General features: G+C 34.4%; 1 protein-coding gene across 1 annotated transcript in view; it reads left to right on the forward strand.

The window, feature by feature from the left end:
• Positions 1–19,051, forward strand: part of CRYL1 (crystallin lambda 1) — a 165,063-nt gene that overhangs the window by 83,424 nt on the left and 62,588 nt on the right. The window contains exon 4 of the mRNA XM_074303697.1: positions 16,501–16,662. Coding sequence (XP_074159798.1) covers positions 16,501–16,662 — 162 coding nt within the window. The remainder of the gene's footprint in view (positions 1–16,500; positions 16,663–19,051) is intronic.

Below are 19,051 nucleotides of genomic sequence, written 5' to 3' on the forward strand. Positions count from 1 at the left end.
ATGTCCAACTTTTTGTGGTTCCATTTGGAGTTTTCTTGGCAAAGATACTGGAGTGATTTGCTATTTCCTTCTCCAGCTCATTTTATGGATAAGGAAGCTTCAGCAAACAGGATTAAGTAATATGCTCAAGGTTACAAAACTAGTAAGTATATGGGGACAGATTTGAACATCTGAAGATGAGTCCTCCTGATGTTAGTCATATTAAAAAAAATGCTCAAAATCATTATTGGGTCAGAGAAATGCAAATTAAAACAGCTTTGAAATATCATCTCACACCTATCAGATTGGCTAAAATGAAAGAAAGAGAAGCTGACAAATATTGAAGAGTCAATGGAAAAACTGGGACACAGACTTTGTTGGTGGAACTATGAACCATTTTGTAGAGCAATCTGGAATTATTCCTAACGCATTATAAAATTGTATATTCTCTCTGACCCAGCAACACCCTTATAGGTCTGTTTCCCAAGCTGATCAGAGAAAAAGGGAAAACCTATATGTTTTAAAATATTTATAGAAGCTCTCTTTGTGGTGGCAAAGAACTGGAAATTGAGGAGATGCTTATCAGTTGGGAAATGTCTAAACAAGTTGTGTTGTATGATTGTGCTGTAAGAAATGATAAGTTGCTTGATTTTAGAAAAACAGGGGGAAGTCTTGCATGAAATAATGAAGAGTGAAATGAATAAAATCAAGACAGTGTTGGATATAGTAATAGCAACATTGTTTGAAAAATAACTATGACTATTATAAATGTCCAAATAATTTACAAAGGCTTTACATGAAGGAAAATGTTGTAGATCTCCAGAGGAAAAAACTGATAAATAGAAGTATGCATATTATGGTTTTATATATAAACAGACACATACATACATACATAAAATTTGTATCAAATGGTGGCCTTCTGTAGGGCAGGATGGGCAAGGAAGCAGAGATAGAGTTTAGAACTTAAATGTAATAAAAATTGAAAAAAAACAAAACCCAAAGTGATTTATCTTTAGAACACTACTGTATAATCCCTCTATGGCAGGTTTGTGACATATTTCCTAAATTTCTGGTTTATTTTTTTTTCTGTCCAAGTGGTCTTTAGGATATTACAATGAGAAATCTCTAGTATTCATACTTTCCCCATCTGTCGTCTGTATTATGAGTATACTTTCTTAATATACAATGCTATTCCACCCCTCTTTTACTGATCTTTTAAAAAGTATTCTATTTTTTCCCAATATCAAGACACTAATTTAGCATTAATTTTTACAAATTTTTCTCCCTCCCTCCGCCACTTCTGAAAGTGGCAGGCATTTTAGAACTTAAAATATAACCAAAAATATTGAAAAAAACAAAGTGATTTATCTTTACAATATTGTTTTTGTATAAATTATTCTTTTGGTTCTGCTTATTTTACTTTGCATCAGTTCACACATCTTTCCAGGTTTTTCTGGAATTGTACTTTTTGTTATTTGTGTGTGTGTGTGTGTGTGTGTATGGCATAACAGCATTCTATTAATCACTTTTTATTCCATTAATTTATAAACTATTATTTGTTTAATTATTCCTCAACTGATATGTACTTTCTTAGTTTTCAGTTTTTTTTGCCACCACAAAAATAGGTAATATAAATATTTTCATATATATAGGTGCTTTTCTTCTTTCTTAAATCCCTTTGGGGTATAGGTCTAGTAGTGTTTTCACTTGCTCAAAGAATATATATAGTTTAGTAATTTTTTAAAATGCCAAATTGCTTTCTACAATGTCCGAGCAATTTACAGCACCAACAGTATATTGATGCTTGTATTTAAAATTTTTTTTTTTTTTTTTTTTTAACAGAACCATGTCATGCTCTCATATTTATTCACTGTTTTGCTTCTCTCCCTATATATTTCCTTTTTAAATTTTGGTTAATTAGTGAGTTCCTTATTTATTCACTCTTACCATTTTTCTTCTTCATTGGAATTTTTTCACTTCTGTGTCATCAGAATTTCATTCTTGAACATCTCCCAATTTCATTGAACTGACTTCTTTTGCATATTTTAATCCATGGGATCATACCCAACATTCCTCTGAACTTTTGGAAGTGTGCTTTTCTAAAATTTAGCATGCATGTCATAATATGCTATGATTTTCTTTTTCATCTTCATCACAAACTCTAGAAGAGAATGGTCACTTTCCCCTAAGGTTCCCATTATTTCCACCCCAGCAATCTGTTCCTTCTAATTAGTGAGATTTAGATCAAAAATGTAATTTCCCTTGGTTAGTTTTTCTACCTTTTGAAGATGAAATTTATCTCTTAGGCAAATCAAGAAATTATTATCTGATCTGCTTTTGGCAAAGAGAACTTCAGAAGATATTTAGATTATCTAAGCACCCCAACCTGACTATATCATCCCTGTTTTCAAGGCTTATTACTTGTTTCCTAAATTTCTGGTTTATTAAATATTTTTTTCTGTCCAAGTGGTCTGTAGGATATTACAGTAAAAATCTCTAATATTTCTCCCTATATTGGCCTTTACATAATACTTCATGCTTTCCCCATCTGTGTCCTGGATTATGAGTATATTTTCTTTATCTATGATGCTATACCATCCCTGCTCTCTTTTACTGATCTTTTAAAAAATAGTATTCTATTTTTTTCTCAATTACATGTCAACCTTTTTTTTTTTTAAGGCTGGGGTTAAGTGACTTGCCCAGGGTCACACAGCTAAGAAGTGTTAAGTGTCTGAGACCAGATTTGAACTCGGGTCCTCCTGAATTCAAGGCTGGTGCTCTATCCACTGCGCCACCTAGCTGCCCCTCAATTACATGTCAAGACAGTTTTTAGCATTCAGTTTTATAAGATTTTGAATAAAGTATACTCATCTAGTGCCATAGCCAAGTCATCAGTTTCATCACATCAACTCTATATAGTAAAGGTAAAGTTTTCCATTTTTCACTAGACATTTAATTCTTATAGTTTTACTACTGATTCTTTTCATGAATTTGTTTCTTGTGAATTTTACAACATATTCTCATCTGTTCATCAGTAGCTTGAGTATATACATTGGCACTTTTCTTTTCTCCTCAACCTTTTTAGTTTTAAGCTCTTTTTAATCTTGCTGTCAAGAGACTTAACAAATACATCCCTATCCATATTTGCTAGGTATACTCCATCTCTGGGAAAGATTCTGTCATCTGTATATATTAAGTTGGGTTTCAGAAGTCCAAATCTCATTTCTAGTCATCACTTTTGTCTTCTTTTGAAGATGATTAATAAATATTTGCTTATTGCTCCTTCATATACCACAGATTGAGCAACCATTCCTCAATGGTGGCACTCAGATTCTTTGCCACTTCAAAAAGAGCTGTCTTCTTATATATCCTTAAATTTGTGTTGCTTACTATTAATCCCTCCATTAAATTACCCTTCCTTTTGCTCTCCCCTTTCCATGTCCCTTTTGAATGAAGACACCACCTTCTTAAGCTAGTTCTTCACTTTCCTGATTAATTTTTCTCTTCTGCATCTGTCCTCTTCATAGTGAGGAAAAGTTAGTCTATTACCCTTGTGATCTTCAATTTGTTGTCAAAGATAACAGTTGTTGGCAATGCTTTTTAGGTTTTTGTTAGCACTATCATTTATGCTCATGGGAATCACCGAAAGAGAATAATTATTAGCATTGGGAGATTCTTTGTTATGTCTTCGATGCACACTCTGGGAAGAAAACAGGCCTCTCCACTGTTGCTATCATGTCAGCAAATATTTGCTTTAGTATTCTTAAACAAGGAATCATGACTTTTGATTCTTCTGACTTTTCTAGATGGTCTCTCACTTGTCAACTTTTGTGGTTCTATTATGTCATTTTTTGAGGGGAAGAAAAGCAGCTTCTTCCTTTTCAGAACTTCCAGATTTCTCCTATTCAAAAATAATCTCTTTTTTTCTTTTATGCATTTAAGTTTTTTTTCTTAATTCTCTTTTTTTATTAATTTTATAATTATGATTTTTGACAGTACATATGCATGAGTAATTTTTTTTTTTTACAACATTATCCCTTGTATTCATTTTTCCAAATTTTCCCCTCCCTCCCTCTATTCCCTCCCCTAGATGACAGGCAATCCCATACATATTAAATGTATTACAGTATAACCTAGATACAATATATGTGTGTAAAACCAATTTTCTTGTTGCATGGTAAGAATTGGATTCCGAAGGTATAAGTAACCTGGGTAGATAGACAGTAGTGCTAACAGTTTACATTCAGTTCCCAGTGTTCCTTCTCTGGGTGTAGTTGTTTCTGTCCATCATTGATCAACTGGAAGTGAGTTGGATCTTCTCTATGTTGAAGATATCCACTTCCATCAGAATACATCTTCATACAGTATTGTGGTTGAAGTGTACTATACACTCCTGGTTCTATATACTCCTGGTTCTGCTCATTTCACTCAGCATCAGTTGATGTAAGTCTCTCCAAGCCTCTCTGTATTCCTCCTGCTGGTCATTTCTTACAGAGCAATAATATTCCATAACCTTCATATACCATAATTTACCCAACCATTCTCTAATTGATGGATATCCATTCATTTTCCAGTTTCCAGCCACTACAAAAAGGGCTGCCACAAACATTTTGGCACACACAGGTCTCTTTCACCTCTTTAGTATTTCTTTGGGATATAAGCCCAGTAGTAGCACTGCTGGATCAAAGGGTATGCACAGTTTGATAACTTTTTGGGCATAGTTCTACATTAGTCCAGCGTTATTTTTGAGGCTGATTTAACTAGTTGGTATTGAGGGAAGAAGGGAGCTTAGAAATTCGCATGTATCTTCTCCACCATCTTGGCTCCGCCCCTCTGTGCATTTAAATTTTTTAAGGCTTTTTATTTTCAAAACATATACATTTATAGTTTTTAACATTTACCCTTACAAAACCATGTTCCAAATTTTTTCTCCTTCCTTCCTCCCTATCCCCTCTCTTATTCAGCAAGTGATCCAATATATGTTAAACATGTACAGTTCTTCTATACATATTTCCACAATTATGTTGCACAAAAAAAATCATATCAAAAAAGGGAAAAATGAGAAAGAAAACAAAATTCAAACCACCACCAGCACCAACAAAATGAAAATATTATGTTGTGATGCACACTTAGTTCCCATAGACCTTTTTCTGGGTGCAGATGGTTCTTTTCATCAGTTGGAACTGGATTGAATCACTTAGCTGTTGAAAAGAGCCATGTCCATCAGAATTAATCATCATATAATCTTGTTGTGCACAATGTTCTCTTGGTTCTACTTACTTCACTCAGCATCGGTTCATGTAAGTCTCTCCAGGCCTTTCTGAAATTATTTTGCTGATTGTTTCTAATAGAACAATAATATTCCATAACATTCATATACCATAACTTATTCAGTTATTCTCTAACTGATGGACACCCACTCAGTTTCTGTTTGTCAAGAAGAATCTTAATTCTGCTTTAAACCTTAATTGTTCAATAGTCCTTTTCTTTACCAAAGAAAGTTATATGGAACATTGCACTGGGCTTGGAATTAGGAAGACCTGAATAGCCTTAGACATTTACTAGCAGAGTGATTTTGGAAAGTCACTTAACCTCTGCTCAGTTTCTTTAACTGCAAAACTACAAAAACAAAAACAAAAACAAAAACAAAAACAAAAACAAAAACAAACAAACAAAAAAAACAAAAGGCAAATAATAGCATCTACTTCCCAGTGTTGTTGTAAAGATCAAATGAAATATTTGTTAAGTACTAGCATAGTGCTCAACACATAGTAGGCAGTTAAAAAGTGTCCCCCCCTTCTTTATTCTCTTTGTAACACTCTTATTTTCCAATATCTGATAAGGGTCAAGATTTCCCAATTCTAACTCAGATTCCTCCCACCTCCCCTCTGCAATCTTTTCTTTGTTTTCTCTTGGAACTTCATTATCTCCAATAACTTGGAATGAAGAGGGAGATATATTCTTTTGGCAAAGTTTTGATGAAAACTAAGAAAAGTTAAATGGGAAAAATTTTCAGGCTCAGATACTGATTTCAAGTTGATTCTCTTTTTTTAAATACTTGTTATTTATCTTCAGATTGAAAAAAAAAAAACTATTTGAGTGTTTACAACTCAACTCTAAATTCTGGCTAACATTTTCACAGCTAATCATCAACTCTCAAAATTCTTCATTTTATTTACAGATTTTCATTTTCTTTCTTATTTAGCTTTTTTTCTTTTCTGCTTTTCCCACAACCTCCCCCCCCCCCCCCATGGAAACCAGAGATTGAACAAATTTACCAAAGCTTGAACCTAGGTGCCCAAACTCTGAGTGTGCCTTCAAAGCTCATATACTTTCAGGAGCCAGAAATAAATAAACTTTCAACCCAGTTAGGAAGAATAATTAGCAAATATATAGAATTTTCTTCCCCTAGAGGCAAAACCCCATAAATAGATGTACTTCTGTTCTAGACTGCTTCCCTCTTCTCCTGTATTCTCATCTTGATTTTTTTGAGCTGTTCTAGGATCTCAATCTCTCCTTCTCTGGGGCCATACGCTTCAGGATATCTTTCCAGGGCACATACTCTTACTTCCACTCTACCTTTAGTCTATTTTCAGATAGGTTGATTTGAAGGAATGCTCATTGCATTGGGCATCAATATTGCTTGTTTTTAATATTTATTTGCCATCTTCATAAATATTGTCTCCATCATAGACATTTTTACAATATTCAGTAAGCTTAAACTTGTGAAATATAATCCAACTTTGAAATTTATAATGTTTTTGCCTTGGCAAGAAGTTAAAATACTTCAAAATATTACTGACTACTCATTGGCAAATGTCTTTTCCAAAGGCAGTAACATCAGCAGGACTGATCAGTTAATCAAATGAAAACCCCCAAGTGTGCATTCTCTTGGAAGGCACACATTTGTGAGGTCAAGTGTGTTTTCTTTAAAATTTATAGAGATTATGTTTAAGACAGATTACTTGGATTTATTCCGTTTTCTTTTTTATCCTGGGGAGTGTTGAAAGAAGCTAAAAATGTTTATGTAAAAAGATACCACTTATTTTATTTCCTGCAAGGATTGTTTAAAGCCTAAAGATCTTTTTGTTTTTTATCACTTTATTCCAACTCAGCTTTTGCCCTTCTTGTACTTGATATAAATTATCAGAACTGCTGTCAGGTTAGGACATTATTGCCAAGAGATCACTGAGCCCCTTATTTTGGACTAGCTTCTTTCAACGAATATTGTGCCTGAGGAATACCAATGAGAGCTTTACTATTCTTATCACCATTTCCTGATGACAAATAGGTAGACAATATCACTTGTCAAGCTCTAGGGATACAAATACAAGTTAAAATTAAAAAGGCCTTGCCCTCAAGTTGCTTATATTCTAATTAGGAATACAACACTTAAATGGGAACTGAAAAGCAAGAGATTGAAGGAAGGATAGAAGGAGAGAAGGGACATGGGAGACTGGAGAAAGGGGCAACATGATGGCAAAGGGACATGACTCCAGAGAGTCAGAAGTGCAGCTGGGAGGAGAATGGAGCATAATTGAGATGGGATAGTCTTATAAATGGAGGTCTCGGAGAAAATATATTAGTGGCAGATTCTGACATGACATAAGGATGTTTCAGGTTGAGAAGACCCCCAGGCACCAAGAGAAATTGTGGGTAATAGGGTGAAATGTGGAGAATCAGAAGCACCGCTGCTGGAAGAGTATTCTTATGGTAAAAGGCCATATAGGTAGTTAGCATTATAGAAGCAACTAAATCTTAAAGCTAAAAGAGTTCTTAGAGGTTTTTAGTCCAATCTGTAACTCAATAGAAATCTCCATTGTAGACTCCCACTAAGGGTCACTTGATTTTTGGTCAAAGCCTTTTGGAAAGAGGAGTTTCCCCTTGTCTCCCAAATTAACCCATTTAACTTTGGTACAAATGTTTCCTTACCAGGAGTCAACTTACATGAGCTTTAGGTGGATTCAGAGTCCATGCCTGTCAGCTATGGAAGGCTTGGAGCTTTGGTTTGGATAGATAATGTGCTTCTGAGACCAAGAGGGAATCCTAAAGAGTGAATTAGGAAAAAAGAAAAAGAATCTATATGTTCTAAAATTTTTATAGCAGTTCTCTTTGTGGTGGCAGAGCTGGAATGCTTATCAGTTGGGAAATGGCTGAACCAGTTGTGGTATATGATTGTGATGGAATGAAACTGTGATCTTAGAAAAACATGTAACAACTTGCACAAAATAATGAAAAGCAAAACAAGCAGAACCAAGAGAACATTATTTTAAGAATGAGCAAATAAGTGCTTTGATTATTATAAATACCCAAATTAATTTATAAAGGCTATATGAAGAAAGACACTATCTACATCCAGAAAGATATATACAGAAGTATGTACAGAATAATTTAATATATGTGTGTGTACACATTTATACATACACACTATATATGTACATATATGTATATATAAACACACTTATGTCTGATGGTAGTCATGGGATGGAGTAGGGGTGGAAGAGGGAAAAAAGGGGAAAAAAGAAATTCACATGATCATTTTGTTCTGTATCTGAAAGGAATAGCAATGTGCATAGTAGATTTGCAGCTTCATGTGCAATCATCTTATTTATTGTACTATGTTGTTGCAATACTTTTTTTATCCCACAAATTAAAAATAAAAAAGTGAATTATTGAGTCAGGTCACTGTTGGCACTGATATGTGTCATCAGTGATATATGGCACCAGTTAGAGGCAGTATGGCAGCAAAGATCAAATAACAAAGATGTAGTTTAGGACATATTGGTATATGAGAGGCAGCTCCATTTCTGCTTGCTGCCACTGTGGTTCTATTGCCTTTATGTGGACACAGACTCTTCTCTGACTTTTTCCCCCCTCTCCTCTTCTCATTCTTATCAGTATAACTAGCTGGCTGAGCTTGTGCACCTCCTTCCATTACCACAGGAATTGTTAGTGTAGGGATCTAAGTGCCCAGCTGTGGGAAAATACATACCACTAATGTAGAGTCACCTGCTGGTGGTGATTATATCTTTGGAAAAGGGGTATAATTATAGGCAGGACTAACAGCCCACTAGCTTTCATGCCTGTAGATTGGTTTAGTGGCTTGGCTGAGAAACAATATGAGACCTTTGGGGCTATTTAGGAGTGGTGGTGGTTTAATCTAGAGTTTAGATTTGCAACCATTGCCCATAGTGGTGTCTAGTTTCCTTCCTTTACTGCTCTTTCTTTCTGAGTGTGGTCTCCTGTGGGTTTTTTGCATTGAATTGAATGTGTAAGAGTGAGCCTTGTATGTGTGTACCTTGGGGAGAATGAGGGTTTCTGGTAAGTTCACACTCATATTTTATGTCTATGGGTTATAGAAATAGGCTGGATGAAAGATAGGAGTTGGTTACTATAATTTCCCAATTTTCATGTGAAGAAAGATCATTTCCAAGCTGAGTTTTGTAAATTTGTATCTGGGATGCAGTATGGTGCAGAGGGGAGGGAACAAAGAGTTAATATTTAAATTGGATGTATAATCTAGTTACTCCCAGCACAACTCCAAGAGGGAATTTTATGGTCCTGAATTCATAGGATCATAGATTAAGAGGGCTCATCTAATCCAGTAGTGTCAAACTCAGAAGGAAATGGCGATCACTAATCTGTATAAAAGAATCCCAATGGGTCACAAATTGACTTAGTTCAAAAATGTAATATCTATTTTATTGCATTTCTATTTAGTTAAATGTTTCCCAGTTACATTTGAATCTGGTCTAGGCTGCCTGCAGGAGTATTGTGGACTGCTTGGGCTAGGAGGTAGACATTTGATGCCTCTGATATAGTCCAGTCACTGTATTAGAGAGAAGGAAACTGAGTTTCTAGGAAGTGAGCCTGATATCACACTGCAAGAGCAAACAAGAATAATCCCTGTAATCTTTCCATGTTATCTTCTGGAAATGACATGATTTTTAATACATGATACCCCATGCCAATTATTCTTTGAGTGACAATTTTCTAGATTAGTCACATTGCATATACATAGGTATAATGCCACATATACATAATATGCCAACTTTTCAGAGATTATAGAAAGGAAGATGAGTCCTTAAGTATGAAGTAATTTATTCTTCATGCCCTTGACAAAATGGGTTTATTGTTTCTTGTTATATTTTTGTAGCTGCTCCTCTGCCTTTTTAACCCATTCAAGTGTTTTCTGGAACAAAACATTCTTTTCTTGACAGAAGTTAGTACCTTTTTGGAATAGGATATGGTGTTATTGGATGTGTGCATAAAGGAAGAAGAAATTGGATTGGATAGATATATTTTTAATAGCTTTTTATATACAAAGCATATGCATGAGTAATTTTTCAACATTGACCCTTGCAAAAACTTTTGTTTCAGTTTTTCCCCTCTTTTCCTCCATTCCCTCCTCTAGATGACAAGTAGCCCCATATATGTTAAATATGTTAAAGTATATTTCAATATATATGTGTACATATTTATACAGTTATCTTGTTGCACAAGAAAGATTGGATTTAGAAAGAAGGTAAAAATAACCTGAAAAGAAAAAACAAAAATTCAAGCAAACAATAACAGAAAGAGTGGAAATGTTATGCTGTGGTATTGGATAGATATTTAAACTAGGGGAAAAGAAAGAATTTAGCTAGAGTGATGGACCTGGAGTTGGGAAGACTTGAGTTTTTGAATCCTACCTCAGAAACTTTCTGGTTGTGTGATCCTGGAGAAATCACTTCACTTCTGTCTGCCTCAGTTTCTTCAACAATAAAATAGTGATGGCGACAGTAGTGAATATTGTCCTTGGTTTTTTTGAGGATCAAATAAGATAACATATGTAAAATGCGTCGACAAATTTTCATTATTCTTATCATCTATTGTGAGCAAATCAGGGATTTTTATTGGCCATCTGATTGAAGTTGAAGATTCACCAACTGATATTGGAATAATTTTTTAAAAATAGATTTTTTGTTTTTAAAATACATGGAAAGATAGTTTTCAGCATTCATCCTTGCAAAATCTGTATTCCATATTTTTCTGTCTTTCTTCTCTCCTCTCCTTTCCTAGACAGCAAGTAATCCAATAAAGATTAAACATGTACAATTCTTCTAAACATATTTCCACATTTATCATACTGCAAAAGAAAAAATCAGACAAAAAGGAAAAAATAGAGGAAAAAAACAAGCAATCAAAAACAACAACAAAAGTGAAAATACTATGTTATCATCCACATTCAGCTCCCATAAACCACGTAGATGGTTCTCTCCATCACAAGTCTATTGGAATTGGCCTGAATCATCTCATTGTTGAAAAGATTGTTGATCATTACATAATCTTCTTGTTGCTATATACAATGTTCTTTTGGTTCTATTTACTTCCTTTAGCATCAATTCATGTCTCGCCAGGCCTTTCTGAAATCATCCTGCTGGTCATTTCTTACAAAACAATAATATTCCAGAACATTCATATACCACAATTTATTCAACCATTCTTCAATTGACGGGCATCCACTCAGTTTCCAGTTCCTTGTCACTACAAAAAGGGCTGTTACAAACATTTTTGCACATGTGGGTCCTTTTTTATGGTATCTTTGGGATACAGACTGAGTAGACACTGCTGGACCATAGGGTATGCACAGTTTGATAGTTCTCAGTACTCTATGTATTTTAGAAATAAGGCCTTTATCAGAGCTCTTGAAAGTAAATCCCCCCACCCCATTTTTCTGTTTTCCTTTTAATCTTTGTTGCATCAGTTTTGTTTGTATAGAACCTTTTTAAAGTAATATAATCAAAATTACATTTAATAATGTTCTCTAGTTCATCTTTGGCCATAAATTTCTTCCTTCTCCTCAGATCTGAGAGGTAAACTATCCATTGTTGTCTTAATTCACTTATAATATTATACTTTATGTTTAAATCATGAATCCATTTTGACATTTTGGTATAGGGTGCTAGGTGTTCATTAGTGCTTAGTTTCTGCCATACCATATTTCAATTTTCCCAGCAATTTTTGTCAGATATCAAGTTCTTATCCCAGAAGTTGGAGTCTTTGGGTTTATTAAACACTAGATTACTATAGTCATTTGTAAAGAGGTAGAACTGAGCAGATGCACTTAATGCAAGATAACCTAGCACTTGAGGCTAATTACCAATTGGATTATTTCTCTATTAACATATGCTTGGAGGATGATCCTACTCAACTCTGTTCTGGCTCGATCTGTGGGTATGGACTGAGAAGGAGAAGGGAGATCAGAGGGTGGAGTAGGAGAAGCAGGATCATTCTTTTGGCGGTGGAGAGAGAGAAAGGAGGTGTGGAGATTCCTATATCTAATCCCCTGATGGTGACCCCAGAAGACCAAGAATAAAGACTTTTGCTTATCTTGACTCTAAGATATCCAGGGTACTAACATAGTCACTACAGTCATTAACTATTGTGTCTTGTAAACTTAACCTATTCCACTGATCCACTACTCTATTTCTTAGCCAATACCAAATGTGTGTGTTTCTATCTATCTATCTATCTATCTATCTTTTAGTTTACAAGATATATACATGGGTAATTTTTCAGCATTGCCAATTGCAAAACCTTTTGTTCCAACTTTTCCCCTCCTTCTCTCACCCCTTCCCCCAAATGGCAGGTTGACCAATACATGTTAAATATGTTAAAGTATAAGTCAAATACAATATATGTATACATGTCCAAACAGTTATTTTGCTGTACTAAAAGAATCAGTTTTTGAAACAGTGTACAATTAGCCTGTGAAGGAAATAAAAAATGCAGGCAGACAAAAATAGAGGGATTGGGAATTCTACATAGTGGTTCATAGTCGTCTCCCAGAGTTCTTTCACTGGGTGTAGCTAATACCAAATGGTTTTGATGACTGTTGCTTTATAATATAGTTTTAGGTCTGGTACATCTATGCCACTTTGCAGTTTTTTCATTAATTCTCTTGAAATTCTTGACCTTTTGCTTTTTCCAGATGAATTTTTATATTTTTCTAGCTTTCTAAAGTAATTTCCTGGCAGTTAAATTGGTATGGCACTGAATAAGTACATTAATTTAGGTAGAGTTATAATTTTTATTATATTAGCTTGGCCTAGCCATAAGCACTTGATATTCTTCTAATTGTTTAGATCTAATTTTATTTGCGTGAAAAGCATTTTGTAATTGTGTTCACATAGTTCTTCCTGACTTTATCTTGACAGGTAAATTCCTATATATTTTATAGTGTGTACAGTTATTTTAAATGGAATTTATCTATCTCTTTCTCCTGGATTTTGTTGGTAACATATAGAAATGCTGATGATTTTTGTGGATTTATTTTGTGTTCTGCAACTTTGCAAAAGTTGTTAATTGTTACTAGTAGTTTTTTAGTTGATTCTCTAAGATTTTCTAAGTATACCATTATATCACTTGCAAAGAGTGATAATTTTGTTTCCTTATTAACCCTCTCTAATTTCTTCAATTTCTTTTTCTTCTCTTAATTGCTAAAATTAACATTTATAATATAAGACTGAATGGTAATGGCAACCTTGTTTCACTCCTGATGGAATAGCTTTTAAAGGGAAGTTTATTTCCATTTCCACGTTAAAAAGGAAGAAAGATCCTCTGCAATGATACCAATAAATCGAACCCTTTTTTCTTCTTCATTGCTTTTCCCCCTCCAAAAATGTCAGATGAGGAGCTTCTTTAGAAGTCTTAACTTTAGATGTAAAGTATTTTATGAGTACATTCATAAAATTTCTCATGTAAACAGTGCTGGACATTGAAGGTTCCTATGATTCTGTTTTATTTAGCAAAAAGGTTGCTTTTTTTAAGAAAGGAATTTGAATTGTTAAAATATTACAATGATTTAAAAACTGCAGGTGCAGTCATAATATTCACAATGTAGAATTTATTTGCTTTGGAAAATGTAAATGAAATAGTTGAATTTATCAAGGAGCTGCTTTAGAAGAAAATGCTTGCCTAGCTCCCTTTCTCCAAGGGGTTTATTCTGGAAAGCTCACAAATTGGCATGTAACTGATTCTTCCAGTTAGGTGCTCTTGAGGTTGGATTAAATTGAAAGTCAAGTGTGATACTTCCTGTAGATGCTGGAATCTTGGATAAGAGTTTGATTTTTGTAGTCATGGCTTTTCAGAAGAATATGGCCGTGAGACTTTAAAATGTCCAGAATGGATTTCTACCTGGGTTGCAGTGTTCTTTTTTATAAGAGGGCATGGCTATTGTGGAGATTTGGAGCTGTTTTGCCGCCTCATTGTTTGACGATAATTTTTCTCAGGGCAAACAATAGCTGCAGAATTCTCTGTTTTGTTATCAGCAGCAAGTGATGAAATTCCTGATTTATAGTATTTCAGTCTTGCTTTCCCCATCTCTGTACTTTAGGGAGTCAGTATCCCTTATTTGAGAAAATGACTCCAAGCTTGACATGGACAGAGACATTATTGCCCTGGTCCAACAAATCGAATACAATTGGGCCACTATAAAAGATACTTCAAGCAAATGTGCCATTTAAAAACCTTACATAATCATAGCAGGTTTGGGTTTCCTACTTTCAAGTTTTCTTACCTCTTTGATTATCATAGGATCTGAAGAAAGGCATAGAGTTTCAGGGGGAGAATCTGTAGGGCATGCGACAATAAGGCTATTCATTCATGGCTCCTCTTTTATTAGCTTTTGCAGTATCTGCATCATTCCTAGTCTCTGGCTTTGCTAAAAGAATCTATTTAAACTCAACCCAACTCACAAACTTAACTGATCCAGGAATTACTCAATACAACTAGGCAGTTACTGTAGCTTTTTTTTGATAAGGAGATTTAATACAATGGGCTTTACAGTTCTTAAATGACTCCACTTTTTTCTATCTTTGCAACGTGGTACTTTTCTGACCTTTTGTTCTTAGTAAAATTCCTGCATAGTTTGTGATATTTTTAAAAAATATACACAAACACAATATCAACTCCCCACCCTGTGGAGTAGAAGTTTTAACTCCTGTAGATCAAATGCAAGTGGAATTTATGCCTCCTGATGGATATTTACACAGCTGATTTAAGTGTACAGCAGAATCTCTGGACAATATTAAATCTAAACAGAAACCTTTTTTGGGGGGGGGTATTGCTGATAAAATGGATAAGAGAGTTGACACTGATTTAACTTTACAGTGCTAATTGGAAGTTCTACCCCTATTCCTAACTCTCTGTCACCCCCTATTTCCAATCTTATTTCTCAAACAGTAACTTCAGTCTGCAGAAAATGTCTATTTATTATACAAAGTCATTTAATGAAAGTGATCTCTTGATGTAATGCCATTGGCTCCTCCCTAAGGTGCTGCAACTGAAAGGATGGGAGCTACCATTCTAAGGTATAGATCCTCCTGGATTTGCCATTAAGAATTCTGTATCAAAAGATTCTGCTGACTAAACAGGTGGGGTCATTCCAAGCCACTTGGGATCTCAGTCTAGTCACTGGATGGAAGGGAAGGTGCACACAGTGACCACTTCAAATCTTTTTTTATTCCTTCATAGCATCTCTTGACTCTGTCCCCTTCTTTTTACTCTCATGCCATTGTCCTCATTTAAACATTCATAACTTAGATTATTGCCTCCTGATCGGTTTCCTTGGTTTAAATCTCTGCTTATTCCAATCCATTCTCCATACAAGTGCCAAAATAATAATTTTTTTCTAATGTCCAGCTGTGCCCATTCACTGTCCTTAGTATCTCTAGGTACAAATACAAACTTTTAAATTTTGCTCTTAAAGCTCTTTCCAATTTAACTTTTCTGTCTTATTATATAGTCTTGTCTCCCTTCTCTTGCTAGGTGGTCCCAGCCAATGGGCTTCATTAATGTTCTCCTACACAGCCATATCCAGTTTCCATGTTTTTGTACTGATTGTCTTTCATACCTGAAATAAACTCCCCCTTTGCCTCTGCTTCTGAGAATGCAGATTTCTATTAATAGTTCAGACATCACCTTCTACGTTCTTTTCTGATTAATTTCTCTCTGTCTCCTTCTGCTTCCCTACCTTTTATGTGTTATTGATTGGATAAATACCTATAGATGAATATACCCATATCATCTAATAAAATGGGCATGAGCTATTTAATTTTCGTGTTTGTATCTTGATTTTTAAGTTGTATATTTGTCATGTACCATTTTGGGAAACATATAAAGAAAGCTCTTTGAAAATTATGTGATATAAAACGCATTCTAATTCTACGCTTATTATTTTCCTGGGAAAATCAGCTCGTTAGCTTGTTAGGGCAAACCAACTGCTTTAAACAAAGAAAAAGTAAATGGTTAAGAACACTGTATGTTTGCAGCAGTCTGCTTGCCTGAGGTATGTAGCCTGTCTATAAATCACACCTCCTAACTGGCTTGGCAGACTTCTGGTAGAAGGTGCTGGTAATTTTTGTGGGTTTTATATTATTTCCTTTTTGGAACAAATCCAACAGTGAAATGCTCCTGTGAAGTTAATGAAGTATACTTATCATTAATAGTAATTATAAATCTGTCTCCCATTGTTTTCAGGAATGCACTCCCGAAAATCTTGATTTGAAAAAGAAAGTTTTTTCTCAATTAGACCTTATTGTTGATGATAAAGTCATCTTGAGCAGCTCCAGTTCCTGCCTTTTGCCTTCAAAGATGTTTGTGGGTTTGAAGCATGCAAAACAATGCATTGTGGCTCATCCTGTGAGTACTTAAACACGTTTTGATTTTTTTCTTTATTATTTCTTTGGTTAATTTCCTTACCAATTCACTAAGATTTTTTCTAAGAAGTAGTTTTATATTCTACATATGAGATAGATATTCAGACTTTTGTCTGAATCAATGTTTATATTGTAATAGGTTTGATATATAAGTGACACAAATTTACCTATTGTCTATGTCTAAATAATCATTCAGATTATTTCAAACAGTTTTTAAGTTAACATAATAATACATCTGTAGGAATCATTATTATCAAATTTTCTCTTCTTTTTATTAAATTCTACAAATAGACATTATGCCTAGGTAATAAAAGGAGCAGTTGTGTGGGGCAGTGAATAAAGTGCTCGACTTGGAATTGGGAAGAGTCCTTTTCATGAGCTGGAGAAAGAAATGGCAGGCTACTTTAGTATCTTTGGCAGGAAACCCCTCCCCCCCAAAGGGTCATGAAGAATCGGATATGACTAAAAATGACTAAAAAAACAATCAATATAAATGTAAAAAAAAATCAGTTTTTAGACTATCTCTAAATATTAACTGTTAGTACTTTAATTCTAAGACTTTTATGCAGAAAGCAGGGACCCACAAGTAAGCCTACCATTGAATTAACTGCGTTACAATCAATTTAGGCATTCCCACCATAAGCTAAACAAAAAGACTAAAGAAAATTATAACTAAATGAAAGGAATGGGTAATAGTTACCTTATGAAGAAATAAATGAAGGAATGGATAGAGTTTTACCATGCATACAAAAACAACAAGAAATATGAAATTTGGTTATCTTGTCTTGCAAAGTTCAGGGTAAGCATTTTATTTATTTATTTATTTATTTTTATTCATTTTTCCAAATTATCCCCTCCCTCCCTCCACTCCTTCCCCCTGATGGCAGGTAATCCCATACATTTTACATGTGTTACAATATGACCTAGATACAATATATGTGTGTAAATACCATTTTCTTGTTGCACATTAATTATTAGCTTCCGAAGGTATAAGTAACCTGGGTAGATAGACAGTAGTGCTAACAATTTACATTCGCTTCCTCCTCTGGGTGTAGTTATTTCTGTCCATCATTGATCAACTGGAAGTGAGTTGGATCTTCTTTATGTTGAAGATTTCCACTTCCATCAGAATACATCCTCATACAGTATCATTGTTGAAGTGTATAGTGATCTTCTGGTTCTGCTAATTTCACTCAGCAACAGTTGATTTAAGTCTCTCCAAGCCTCTCTGTATTCCTCCTGCTGGTCATTTCTTACAGAGCAATAATATTCCATAACCTTCATATACAGGGTAAGCATTTTTAAAAAAGACCACCATGAAATTTTTTGTAACTTCTATGTCAACATCTGTTTGAGAAACTCAAGAAGTAGAGCAGTTCCATAAATAACTGAATAATAACCTTCAAATTAAATCAAATAATTAAATCAACTTAGTAACTTTTCTGCCAAAGTGGGCATAGGAGGAGGGTAGCAAAAAAATATGTTCCAAAACATGATTTAGATCAGAGGGCAAAAGCTTGTTGACTGCATAAAAGACTCAAGTATATGTATTATGAACACGTTCTTCAAGAAGAGAGTTGAGAAATATTGGAAACATCAAATAAAAACACACATAAAAATGAAACTAATTATATTCTAAGAAAAAAAAAAACCTAGTCACTAATAGAATCATTTCTGAATCACCAATCTGTATACAATCAGACCATCAACTTGTTAAAGATAAAAATCAGTGCCAAAGTAAAAAATGAAAAATGGAAAGGCAAAACATTTAATGTGATCTATTTAAACAGATTAAAAAAAAAAGGGAAAAATGAATAAAAAAACATACATTGACACAGGTCATTATCATTTCCTAAAGAATTTAAACCAGTATAACCAATCAACACAATGAAGAGATGAGCAAGTTTTGAAAAGTCTTTTAGTGAGTGAACTCTTGATTGCCTTTTCAAGCAGATTAATATGGCAATTAAGTACAACATTGGTTTAATGTGTGAAAATTTGTGAAATTTTATAGAAGACAATGATGGAAAGTTGTAGAGGGGACAGTGGAGGAACTCTGGGTAAGGTATAAGACCCTTCAGCCCAGAGGGAACCTGCTATCAGTGTCTGGTTTGGCTTCCCATCTCTCCTAAAAACTTTCAGCCTTCCTGAGAAATCAGGGGGTGGTGACAACCTGTGTTGTGATTGAAGCAGAGTGATATCAGGTGGCAAACTACATACAGTGCAAATTGTTTATGTGGCCCTACATATGCAGTAATGTCCAATATATTTGTTACATAAGAATATGAGGGCATAAAAAGGGGAAAGTCCTTGGAATAAAAGGACTTCATTTTTCTGCCATCCTCAGGAGTCCTGCCTTATCACTTTTCCAC

This window comes from Sminthopsis crassicaudata, chromosome 3 (genome assembly GCF_048593235.1).
Source record: "Sminthopsis crassicaudata isolate SCR6 chromosome 3, ASM4859323v1, whole genome shotgun sequence".
Classification (NCBI taxonomy): domain Eukaryota; kingdom Metazoa; phylum Chordata; class Mammalia; order Dasyuromorphia; family Dasyuridae; genus Sminthopsis; species Sminthopsis crassicaudata.